General features: G+C 35.0%; 1 protein-coding gene across 1 annotated transcript; it reads left to right on the forward strand.

Annotated features, from left to right (window-relative positions):
- The first annotated feature begins 11874 nt into the window (after positions 1-11874).
- Positions 11875-13410, forward strand: LOC112729795 (protein FAR1-RELATED SEQUENCE 5-like). Its single transcript, XM_025779944.1, has 2 exons — positions 11875-12455; positions 12528-13410. The coding sequence occupies exons 1-2, from the start codon at positions 11875-11877 to the stop codon at positions 13408-13410; spliced, it is 1464 nt and encodes a 487-aa protein (XP_025635729.1).
- Positions 13411-13619: the final 209 nt, after the last annotated feature.

Consider the following 13619-nt stretch of genomic DNA (forward strand, 5'->3'; position numbering starts at 1 on the left):
TATTAGCGCCATGTTAGCATAAAAACTTTCTATTTGTATAAAGATAAAGATAAAAAAAATACTCATAGTAGAAGTTAAATTTACTATTTCATTACATTTATAAAAGCGTAGATGATTCACATAAGAGTTATGATATTTTTTTAATTTATTTTTAAAATAGTTTTTATTTTTGAGTGTAATAATTATAAACTAATACATGGTGGTAATTAATTGGCATCGAAAAAGAGAAGGTGGAAAAAGAATAAGAAAAGAAGGAAGCAAGAAAGAACAAGCCAATATAATAGTGGTCGTGAGACAATAATAGATATGTATATAGAGAATACTAAGAAAAAAGAATAATAAAAAAAAATTAAAAAGTCTAAAAGAATAATAATAGCATGGTGATAATTAATTGCGGTTAAGGTGAATAGACGAAGAAAACAAGGAAATGGAATAAAACAAGACACCATAATAATGACGGACTGGCAGTGGGACAATAATAGTTATACATGTATAAAGAATGATAAGAGAAAAGGATAGCGTATGATATGATTGTTGAGTAGGTGTGGTCGCTTGTGGTGTGATGTACTGTAATTTGGTGTGTGATCGTTGATGCTGTGATCTAAATTTTGGAACTGTGTTTGCAGTTGGGTTCATTCAGTGGTGTATCATATTGATTCACTTTCTTTATACCGTGGTAGGTGATTGAATTGCTATATTATTGAAGATGGACTTTAGCTTTGATTTAGCGGTGGAGAGAAGGAGTCTAGTTCAAAGAGTTCGAAAAAAATCTGTAGTTACACTTTCTGCAGTACGAAAGAGGACGCCGATGATAATCTATACCTCAAACTATAATTAGTGAAAGCATAATAATAATAAATTTGAGTAAAAAAAAACTCATTCCTATAAACTTCAACTAAATAAGTTCATTAATTTATAATGCTTCAATAATATTTTTTTTTTAAAATTAAATTTAATTTAATATGTATTTTTATCTTATACTTTAAGATACAGATTATAGTTTAATTTTAATGTACTGACGGTATAAAACATTTTTATACAATTGTTCGATTATATCTATTTCTTTGGATGAGATGATATAAGAGTTTAATTGTGCTAACTCTTCCAAAAGTATAATTTTACTTTCTTATTATTTTTTGTTTCTTAACATTATTACTATATGTTTTTTATTGTTATTATTATTTATATTATTATTATTATCATTATTAAATCAAAATAAAATATACATAAGAGCCAGTCAACTAGTCAATATTTTAATACATTTTACTTCCATAAAAGTTATTTATTCAGCATAAAATTAATTGTCATCGGGTCTTTTCTTTTTTTAAAATGCTTATTTTGTATTGAATAACTAATATGAAATATATATTTTTTAGAAGAGAATTCATTAAAGCCTCTTTAATTTCTTAACCTTAACATTCTTAATTTAAAATAAAATAATTTGTTACCATTTTATTTCAAATATTTGTATGCATTCTTAGAATTTGATAAACAATAACAAAAGATTAAATACACATCTAATACAATATTTCTTTTCAAAATAAAATTTAATCTAACCAAATAAAAAAAAAAAAACCAAGAAAGAAGCCTATTTAATTAGCCACCGACCACTTGAGCAAAAAAATAAAAAGAACAAAAGGAAGAAATTCCATGACCAAAAAGAACAGTTTATGACCAAATATTAAAACAATGACCCACCTTTCTTGTAAGCAGCTGGCTATCTTCCTCTAAGCCGTGGCTCCCCTTGTAAGCTTGATAAGTGTTAAAATCTCTGCCAAGCCTGTCCCTTTTTAAACATTTATGAGTCTATATTTGATGATATATTTTGGTTTAATTTGAGTGGATTTTATTACATAAACTCACATTTATTCATTTAAATAGCATATTTTTGTGTTTTCTTCCTAAATTGAGCTTAATTATGAAAACATGCTATTTTGTGCTTAATTTAATCAATTTTATTCCACTTTTATTCCATTCAATGTCTTTATATATTTGTTGAGTGATTTCAGATTCATAAGGCAAGTATTAGATGAAAGAAGTGAAGAGAAAAAGCATGCAAAGTGGAGAATTCATGGAAAAATAAGGATTTGGAGTGCTTAGAGCGACGCACACGCGTGACAGACGCTCACGCGTGAAGAGGTGCATCGTCGAAGGCGATGTGTACGCGTGACATGATGTGTACGCGTGGAAAGAAAACGCCAGACGACGCGTACGCGTGACCCATGCGTACGTGTCACAGGCAGCATGTGACCTCATTAATGCAAATCGTTGGGGGCAATTTCTGGGCCTCCAGAGCCTAGTTTTGGACTCTCTGAAGCTGATTCTTACTATATCAAAGGAGGCCTCATTCCATGTGAAGGGGGAGAGAAATTAGGGTTAGTTTAGCATTATGTAGGTTATTTTCTAGAGAGAAAAGCTCCCCCTTCTCTCTAGAACCTAGGGTTTTTAGTTTAATTTCTTTGTAATTTCTACTTTTAATTCTTGTTTTCATCTAGTTTCTTCTACTTTTTTTTGTTCTATTGTGTTAATTTCCTTAGTTTACCTTGTTAATTTCTCAATTTGGTTATTTTGTAGGTTCATGAATACTCTTGTTATTTTAATTTACAATTAATGCAATTTATATTTCATGCCCTTTTATTGTTTAATTGAGTTGTTATTATGATTTCCTTGCTTTTGGTAGTTGTAGATTTTATTATTCATTGTTATTTTACCATGCTTTCTTTTTATGCCTTCCAAGTATTTGATAAAATATTTGGTTGGACTTTTGCCTAGTTTTTCACACTCTTGGTTGGAAAATTGGGTGATTGGGTGAACTTGAGTGGTGGATGTCCATTCCACATTGTGTGAGGATTGTTAATTGATTTGGTTTTCACTAACACTAAGCTTTTCACTAATAGAGTTGGTAAGGACTTGTGGATTGGGATCAATTATGCCCTTTTGACTAATTCTCGATGTTAGGATTGACTAATTAGGATTAATTCCACACAATTACCATGTTTGTGGTCCATAACTAGGATATGAATCCTTAATTCCCCTAATTTCTACCAAGAGTTCTTTTTGTCACTTTAATTTTCTTTTTATTGCTTTTACTTGTTTTCCATTTAAATCATTGCATGTCTTTTTATTTTATTGTCATTTACATTTCTTGCCTCTTTCAACAAAAAATTCCAAAAACCCCATAGCCAATAATAAGAACATTTCATTGCAACTCCTAGGGAAGATGACCCGAGAGTTCAATACTCTCGATTATAATATTTGTTTTGAATTGTGACTATCTTTTAGAATAAAATTTGATTGGGAGTTAATTGTTGATTTAGATTATACTTGCAACGAAGAGATTCTATTTTGTGAAAATCTAGATCACCCATAAATTCCTTACATCAAATTTTTGGTGCCGTTGCCGGAAAGTTGCAATTGTGTTGTTATTAGCTATTGTGCATATGTAAATATTGTGAATAGCTTATTTTTGGTTGATTGTACATATGTTGCTTGCTTATTTTTGGTTAATGTGAATATGTTAATATTTGAATATGTGAATGGTTGTTTTTGATTGATTGCTTTTTTTTCTAGTTTTAGGAGTTCATTTTATTTGTTCTCATTACTTTTGGTTTTTATTTTCTTTTTATCCTAGAAATTCTCCCCCATTGCATTGTGAGTTTTTTTTCTATTGTGTATAGGAATTGGGAATTTCAATTGCTTGTTACCTAGATAGAATGAAAGGAACTCACAAAAATATTTGGGTGTACAAGCTTGGGAATCTCAATTACCTTGGAGAATACAAGCTTGGGTGAGAGCTTCTCAATAAAGTCCAACTTAAGGACTCTAAATAGAAATGTTAGGTGGAAGACACCCCACCATGGTAACATTGTTTCAACCCTTCTCATTGTTTATAATTTTCCTTAATTGCATTTTTGTTTGATTGGTTAGCATAGAATTAGTTTAATTTTGAGAATTGTTAGGTTAATTTTGGTTTGGATAATGAATTTATGGGTTCTTGCATATTTTGATGTTGAATCTTGGTTGAGCTAAGGCCTGTTACCTTAGATTTTGAAGAATTTTTTTTGGAAAAAACAGGTCATGTGCACACACACACAACAATAAAATTTTGAGTCCTGTGCGCACGCACCCAGCTATGCATACGCACACCAGTCTTTGCAGCCTCTGTTGGGAGCGCTGGCACACCCTGTGCGCATGATCCCTGCCCAATTTTGTTCCTGTGCGAGCGCACAGACCTGTGTGCGCACGCACACATGATCCTTTCCCTTAAAAAAATTTTTTTTTGCCTTCCTGTGCGTGGGTACACGTCCATTCAAGGTCTCTGCCCATGGCGTTCGCACACAGTGTGAATGCACAATCTTTGAAACTTTGCTTTCCACGCGTACGCGTCACCCTGTATTTTCTCTATTTCACGTGTACGCGTTGATACCCAATTTCGCAAGCACCACGCGCGCGCGTCACCCATGCGTACGCGTGGTCCCTCCCCTGTTTCATACTATTCTCTTCTACCCTTCTCTCTATCTCTTCCTTTCTCTTCTTCCCCTTTTACCCTATTTTCTGCTTGTTCTTGTTCATTTTGTTTGCATCTCATTTTCACTTTAATAATTACATTAGTTTTTGTTTAGTTATTTGTTAATTAAATAAATTGCAAGTGTTTGACTGATGTTGATTGGGTTGCTTCTTGCTTAAATTTTGGTTCAATTATTGATGAATACATGCACTAAGCATTAAAGCCTTGTTTAATTACCTAGATGAATTGTGAGTTTGATTCATATGTTGTAGCTACCATATGCATTAGACTATATATCCTTATTTGGCATCTTGAATTATGCACTTTTACTTTAGTGAATTGAGTTGAATTACTTGTTCATCATGGTTTTAAAATCAATACAAGCACATTACAAGGCACTTGTTTGTTTTTAATGCTTTGCATTTGTTTGAGTGACTTGACTTGATTGTTATCAAACTTGTCACTTTTTGCAACAAGTACCTTTATTATGTGGCTATTGCATTATGTGTCATGATGAACACTAGGTTGCTTTTCATAATTGAATTGGTTATTGTTGATTATGCCATTTTCTATTCACCTTGTGCTTTCACTTACACAACTTCAATAACCAATGTCTTATATATTCAATTCACTTTAGTTGTGGCTATCTAAGTTTGTTTGTGTCCTATCTCTTGTTTTTCTTCACTTGTAACCTAGGCTACTTCATTGAGGAATACATGTTTTTCTGTTGATTATGTGGTTACCTTTTCAACTGACTAATGTGTTGTGTTCTAAACCGTGTGCATTTAGAATACATACATTGTCTTCTGTCATACCACACTCATATGACTTCTTCCTCAATTGTTGTTTATTTGTTTATATAGCAACCCGGAGCCCCAGTGCCCACCAGCTGAAGGTGGAGCCTCATAGTTCTTCACCCCCCGGATTGAGTGCATGCACGGAGGACCGTGCAACATTTAAGTGTGGGGATGATCTGCAATTTTGGGGCGTAAATTTTTCTTTCTCAACATTTTGCATTATTCTTTAGTTTTTAGTAGTTATGCTTTCTTGTGAATATTTGTTGATATTTCATTACATTGCACTTTGCTTGGTTGCTTGTATATATCTTAACTTGCTTATAGTTTTATTTTTTTGTAAATATTTGCATTTGCATTTGCATGGTAGAGTAAATAAGTTTGGTAAAACAACAAAAAATTTTCAAGAAATCCCTTCTAGGGCGTTCCATTGATTAGATTTGAAAACTTGTTTTTGAACTTGCTTGAAGTATCTTTCTTATGGAACATAGAAAAGACCTTGAACAAAATACCTAGTGAGATTTGAGCTTTAATGGATGGTTGCACATCTTCAACCACAATTTTTGTTCTTGTGTGTTATACTCTTTTATGATTGTAATCTTAGATTTGCTTGAATCTTTATGTCCTATATTTGGTGTTTTGAAATGCATTTAGTATGATTGAGGCCATTTTTGAAATCGAACTCACTAACCCATATGGCCAACCCTTACATCTACCTTTGTAAACCACTTTTGAGCCTTTAATTCCCCTTTGTTCTAATTTTAAGCACATCATTGCCAACCATTAATGTCCATGTATTGTATCTTTGATTAGCTTGGGTTGAGGAGTGTGTGTTATTTAAGTGTGGGAGAGAATTTGTGGGAAACATTGGTAGTTAATTTATTTTGGGTCTTCATTGAGAAATTTTGGGAAATGGGTAAACACTCATGCATCTACTACTTAAAACATATGCATCCCTTTTTGATGATAAAAGAAAAAAATTTGGGTGTACATACTTTGCTTAAAAAAAAAAAGAGATAAAAAAGAAAAGAAAAGAAAAGAAAAGAAAAGGAATGAATGATAATAAGAATGTAAATAAAGGATGCATATGTGTGTGAATTGGAAAAGGATGCATGAGTGAATGTGAGAAAGAGGATAAATGGGTAGTTAGGTTGTTTTGTTATGTATATAGGATGATATAGGATTAGGTGGGATACTTGAGCTAATCAAAGATCCAATCTATTAGCCCACTTAACCATATTAATCCTACCTTACCCTAGCCCATTACAACCCACAAAAGACCTCATGATATTTGCATTCATACATAAAGTATTAGTTGATTGTTAGATGACTTGCAAATCTTTGAAAAACATTATTAAAGGAGGATTGAGTGATTAAGCCCTAAATACTGAGCAATTAGAGTGTATACACATCCGGTGAGGGGTTCGATCGCTCAATTCTATGTTTTCACCGCTTATCTTATGTTTTCTTGCAAGTTGTTGAAATGAAATTTGAAAATTTCAAATCAAATCTTTGGACATTGATTATATTGCTATATTTTCTTATCTTGGCCCTAAGTGCCTACTTTGGATTGACTGAGATTCTTTTGTTTATTTTTTGCCAAACTCAATAGGAACCATAGTGTAGATATAGATAGATAGCATTTAGTATAGTTGCATGCATGTAGGTAGTTGCATTAAATAAATTGCTTGCCCTTTTTATCCTTCTCCTTTGATTGTGATTAGCATGAGGACATGTTATTGTTTAAGTGTGGGGGAATTGATGAGTCCATATTTGACGATATATTTTGGTTTGATTTGAGTGGATTTCATCACATAAACCCACATTTATTCATCTAAATAGCATACTTTTATGTTTTCTCCCTAAATTGAGCTTAATTGTGAAAATATGCTATTTTTAATTTAATCAAGTTTATTCCACTTTCATTCCATTCGATGCCTTGATATATTTATTGAGTGATTTCAGATTCATAAAGCAAGTATTGGATGGAAGAAATGAAGAGAAAAAGCATGCAAAGTGGAGAATTCATGAAAAAATAAGGATTTGGAGTGCTTAGAGTGACGCACACGCGTGAAGAGGTGCATCGTCGAAGGCGATGTGTACGCGTGGAAAGAAAATGTCAGATGACGTGTATGCGTGACCCATGCGTACGTGTCACAGCCAGCACGTGACCTCATTAATGCAAATCGCTGGGGCGATTTCTGGGCCTCCAGGGCCCAATTTTGGGACTCTCTGAAGCTGATTCTTGCTATATCAAAGGAGGCCTCATTCCATGTGAAAGGGGGGGGGAGGGGTAGAAATTAGGGTTAGTTTAGCATTATATAGGTTGTTTTCTAGAGAGAGAAGCTCCCTTTTCTCTTTAGAACCTAGGGTTTTTAGTTTAATTTCTTTGTAATTTCTACTTTAATTCTTGTTTTCATCTAGTTTCTTCTACTTTTCTTTATTCTATTGTGTTAATTTCCTTAGTTTACCTTGTTAATTTCTCATTTTGGTTATTTTGTATGTTGATGAATACTCTTGTTATTTTAATTTACAATTAATGCAATTTATGTTTCATGCCCTTTTATTGTTTAATTGAGTTGTTATTATGATTTCCTTACTTGTGGTAGTTGTAGATTTTATTATTCATTGTTATTTTACCATGTTTTCTTTTTATGCCTTCCAAGTGTTTGATAAAATACTTGGTTGGACTTTTGCCTAGTTTTTCACACTCTTGGTTGAAAAATTGGGTGATTATTGGGTGAACTTGAGTGGTGGATGTCCATTCCACATTGTGTGAGGATTGCTAATTGATTTGGTTTCCACTAACACTAAGCCTTCCATTAATAGAGTTGGTAAGGACTTGTGGATTAGGATCAATTATGCCCTTTTGACTAATTCTCGATGTTAGGATTGACTAATTAGGATTAATTCCACACAATTACCATGTTTGTAGTCCATAACTAGGATAGGAATCCTTAATTGCCCTAATTCCTACCAAGAGTTCTTTTTGTCACTTTAAGTTCCCTTTTATTGCTTTTACTTGCTTTCTATTTAATTCATTGCATGTCTTTTTATTTTATTGTCATTTACATTTCTTGCCTCTTTCAACCAAAAAATCCCAAAACCCCCCATAGCCAATAATAAGAACATTTCATTGCAACTCTTAGGGAAGACGACTTGGGAGTTCAATACTCTCGGTTATAATATTTGTTTTGAATTGTGACTATCTTTTAGAATAAAATTTAATTGGGAGTTAATTGTTGATTTAGACTATACTTGCAATGAAGAGATTTTATTTTGTGAAAATCTAGATCAACCATAAATTCTTTACATCAAACATCATAGTGTCACTTGTCATGTAATCCATCAATCTGTATAGGCAAATCTGTACGCTATAATTTTTCTTTTATTTATATTGTTATGGTATTTTTTTAAATATTAATCAAGTTTAAAATCATGGACAAAAATAAATTCATTGACATTTAGGTTTGTAATCCAGAAGTACAAAAAATTAAATTGACTTAAAAATTTTGTTGAATTTATTGACACTTGGAGTCAAAACTATTAAAATGCTAATGTAAAGATTTCATATAATTAAGAATTTTATCAAATAATCTAATTAACACTTAGAGCTTAACATATGAAAAAAATAATTTCATAAAGTTAAGATTCTATTATTTTTGAAGTTAGAAAAATTATATCAATTAACAATGTCAATTGAAATAATAAAAGAATATGTGTAAAAAAATCTCAACTAAAATGTCATAAGATTAAGACAAAGATACCATTTGATATGCTTACAAGTTTTATACAGAAGAATAAATTCTACTAACATTTAGGTATTCATCTATCAATGTAAAAGCTTTATAGACTTGAGAATTTTGTTAAGTCTATTAATGGTTTAGATTTGTCAAGTAGATATATATCTAAGGTATCAACTCAAAGACACACTTAACACTCTTAATTTATCAAAGTTATGATGAAAGTTGATTGGAAGCAGTTAATAAACAACTGAATTTTTTCACTTTCAATCATTACATGTCTTCTAGTGAAAAATTTTGAAGTATTATGTTAGGCAAAAAATATTAATACTTAAAAAAAAATTTTAAGCAAATAAGTATAAGATAATATTATTGTCAATTTATGTTATATTAATTTTAAAAAGTAAGTTTTAATATATTAGGAAAAGCTTCCAATTGGCACTAGCAAACAATTTTAATAAAAAATGTAACTGTCAATGATAATAATAGAGCGTCGAAGTAGAAAGTGCAAGAAACCGTTATTACTATCAGCAACAGAGCGTCAAAGAACAACAAGTGCGAAACGGTTATTCAAATTTGAAAACTGACGAAAATATTATAGGCGTAACTGTCAATTGTCATTAGGTTAGTCTATAAATAGAGTTTTGGACAAATATTGTAATCAATTTAGTTCTTTTAGAAAAATACTTGAAAATAAAAAATACTCTCAGCCTCTCTGGTATCACATAATAAAAATGGAAATATTGAGTAGTTCCTTTGAAGTCTGAACTTAAACTTATACTATACTTTTTATTTTTTAGTAAAGTTCTTTACTTTTAATTGTTCTTCTTCATCTTCTTCTTCCTTTCTTTTTTAATTTTTATATTTTACTTTGTCTCCATCACCTTGCATATTTTTTTGTTTTTTAATTTTACTTTTAAAATTACAATCGAGATTTTGAGACACCCACAAAAAGAATCATTTTTGCTCTTTGAAATAAAACTAACAATGGAATGAAAAATCAAGTAAAACATCTATAATCCATGCATACATGTAAAAAATATCGTGTGGAATTGCATTATCAAAAATGAGAGTTGAATTATATTTGATAAAAGGGACGGTCTAGTGTACAGATGAAAGTTGGGGAAGGTGTACATAGATTTTATTTTGTGTGCCTGGAGGGAGGACACGTGTGACGTTCGGTTTATAACGGAACAGGCTTTGAGGGTGTGGGATTTGGTGTAGTCTTAGAAGGCTTAGAAGGGGTGAGTCTAGCCGATACTATTCATTAACGAGAGATATGGAATCAGGACTGGATTGATGGGTGGGTCATTGTGGCTGTGGGCTTTGGAAGAAAAAGATTTTTGGGCCACTTTCCAAAAAAAAAATTATGAGTTAGTGTGGGAAAAGGGATGAATTGTTCAGCCTGTCGAGCATGGTCATGGAAACAGTCTGCAACACTAGTTTCGTAACCAAAGCCCCACCCACTTTGTCCGTAGCAAATGCGGTTGTCGCATCTGCTTCCCCAATTCGAAGAGTGGTCGTTGCTGCCGGCAGTTGCGTAGGTCTGGCACTGTGTGACGGATGCAGTAGAGATCTGAAGTTGTGTTGCAGCCGTTGTGTCCATTGTGGAACGTGAGTGCGTGTGATCTGAAGCTGAGGGGTAGGACCGGTTCCTTGCACGAGCTCCCCACACTAAAGGATGTAGTGAGCCCTCCGTGCCGGCTGATGTGGAGATCTGGCCGGTGATTGTGCTCCCCACTATTCAAGTTTGAGTGCTCTAGTTCGGTTGCATTTTTTGGTCATAAGCAAGTTCTTTCTGTTTGCTGAGTTGAGCCCAGCTTGTGATGTTAGTTGAGATGGTAGGGTGAAAGAATTGTGTGCAAATATTTTGTGAACTTTTCTCGGTGGCAACCGCTATTAGAAGAATAATTTCCGTAGTCGTGCTTGCAAATAGTGGTCCAGAGTGGTTGTTGGAGGGTTTAGTGTGGGATTTGAATTTGTTAAGTTCCATGTAAACCTCCACGATGTTGAAACTGGAAGGGAAGATCTAATCGTGAGGGAAACGGATGTCCCGGGCTTATGATGTAGTTGATTGTGCATGAGACATTAGGGTGTTGTCTGTTACAGTGGTGTGTGTTCATGGTTGTTTGGCTTTTTAAAATCTTTACTATAATTTGATAAGAACTTTCATGGGTGGAGTGATTGACCGTAACTTATTGCACGCTTTCATGTTTTCAGGCTCGAACTGTGAACCGATAACTCTGATGGATTTCAACCGGATGTTCGGAGCAGAAGCGGAAGACTCAGATGAGAACAGCTCCGATGGATATTGTGGCTGTTATTATGCTAGTGATGAAGAAGGTGATGAGGATGAAGGTGGTGGCGCTGCGGTGGTGAGGAAGGTGACCCAACAGGTCACAGAGAAGATGAACATGGTAATTTCTCAGGTGGTGCCAATGATGCAGGGGATGATGGAAAAATTCGTCCAGTTGTCGTAGAGGATTTCCTGGGCAGAGAGTTTGTTGGGGAGGAGGATGCCTATCTTGCATACAAGGAGTTTGCTAGAATGAGGGGTTTTGGGGTCCACAAGGGCGATGTGGGGCGTATTAACGGGGTTTTGGTCAGGAGAGACTTTTTCTGCCACCGACAAGGGACAAGACATCCTAAGCACTATGACCATCCTGAGTGAGTTAGGGAGGAGAGGTTGGAGAGTCGAACCAACTGTTAGGCGAAGTTGAAGATTTACTATGATGTGCAACGCAGTGTGTGGAAGGTCAGGACCATCTTCGATTTACAAAGCGCAAGTTGATAGCACATGTTTTCCCACCTCCTGCCTAGCCATCGGAAGATGAGTAATGGTGACAAAGCGCAAGTTGATAGCACGAAGCAGTTTGGGATAACAACCTCGAAGATAATGGCTTACATGGCTGGTCAATCTGGAGGGTATGGAATGCTGCGATTTACAAAGTGTGATTTGTATAATTACGTTCACGGGCTAAGGCTGGCCCGAATTAGTAATGGCGATGTTGCAGCAACGATCAGTTACTTAGAGTGCAAGGCAAATGCCGACATGACAACGGTCGCACGTTACACGCAAACTGCCGATAATCGGCTGGGGAGCCTTTTATGGGTCGACGGTGAGATGATGTCGGACTATCAGTTATTTGGAGATGTTCTGGCTTTTGATTCGACGTATCGGTCTAATAAGTACAAGAAACCGCTTGTAGTGTTCTCCGGGTCAAATCACCACAAACAGACAACCATTTTTGGATTTGCGCTGCTGGAGGATGAGGAAGTTTGTAGTTATCGGTGGCTGCTATTAAATCTTGTTGACGTAATGGGAGAGAAGATGTTGTGTGTTGTTGTCACGGATAGGGACAAAGCGCTGCGCGCAGCCATTGCGGAGGTGTTCCCCGCAGCTAGGCACCAGTTGTGTGGGTGGCACTTGGAGAAAAACTGTGTTTAGAGGGTTAAGGATACCGAATTTTGGAAAGTCTTTAGGAAGGCTATCTATGCGAACTTCGAGGTGGAGGACTTTGAGGAGTATTGGAAGACGGCAGTGGAGTCACTTGGCCTACAAAATAATAGTTGGGTTCAAAGCACATACGAGGTCAAAGAAAGTTGGGCAACATCATATCTCCGGGGCATGTTCTGTGCGGGATACAGGACAACCTCAAGATGTGAGGGGATTAATGCATACATAAAGGGGTTCCTGAAATCCACTGATAGCATTTTGGAGCTGGTGCACAGCTTAGATCGTGTTGTAAAGGATTATCAAAACAACGAAGTCACGGCGCAGTTCTATTCTACGTACTATAGCCTCGTGTTAACTACCAGGCTTGACTCTATTGAGCTTTTTGCATCAAAACTGTACACACGGGTAGTTTTTAGAGAGGTGAAAAAACAAATTAAGGGTGTTGTGACCTTGCTGTTTCGTGGGAGAGTCAGCATAAGCACAGTAGCTGTCTACAAGTTTTCAAGAATGGGTGCTCATGGTAGGATACACAAGGTTTTGTTCGACCCCGATGACAAGAAAATTGAGTGCGACTGTTTGATGTGGAATAGCGAGGGTATTCCATGTAGTCACATATTCTGCATGATGAAATATGAGGGTTTGGAACAAATACCAGACAGTCTTATAATGAGAAGATGGTGCAAGGATGTAAAGGATTCTAGACGGATGCCGGTGACTACGAGACCTGGACATGAGGGTTGCATGCTTAAGTATGCCGCACTTTGTTCGGCCACAAGCTTGGTCACAAGACTTGGTTCGGAGGAGGGTGAAGACTTCGAATTCGGTAGGGAGAGCATCGCGAGTCTCATAGAAAAGCTACGTTACAGAGTTTATGAGAGGGCAGGCGGTCAGCCAGAGATGTCGGCGTAGTGCGCGATGAAGGACCCGGTTGTGGCAAGAACAAAAGGTTCCCCTTAGAGGACGAAGGAGTTCGACCTAAGTAGTCAACTTGGTGACAAACCCCAATTTGACGGTTTGTTTTGTATTGATTTTTGGGGATTTTATCACCTTTTACCCATATTTATTCAAGAAATAGCATGGTTTTGTATATTCTCCTTTAATTGTGCTTGAATGTGAAA

The sequence above is a fragment of the Arachis hypogaea genome, chromosome 12, assembly GCF_003086295.3.
Source record: "Arachis hypogaea cultivar Tifrunner chromosome 12, arahy.Tifrunner.gnm2.J5K5, whole genome shotgun sequence".
Taxonomy (NCBI): Eukaryota; Viridiplantae; Streptophyta; class Magnoliopsida; order Fabales; family Fabaceae; genus Arachis; species Arachis hypogaea.

What these genes read in the sequence shown, in the direction of transcription:
- LOC112729795 (XM_025779944.1), top strand. Translation starts at nt 11,875, where the DNA reads ATGAGTAATGGTGACAAAGCGCAAGTTGATAGCACGAAGCAGTTTGGG. An exon ending in TTCCCCGCAGCTAGGCACCA is followed by an intron (nt 12,456 to 12,527) that starts GTTGTGTGGGTG and finishes GAAAGTCTTTAG; the next exon opens with GAAGGCTATCTATGCGAACT.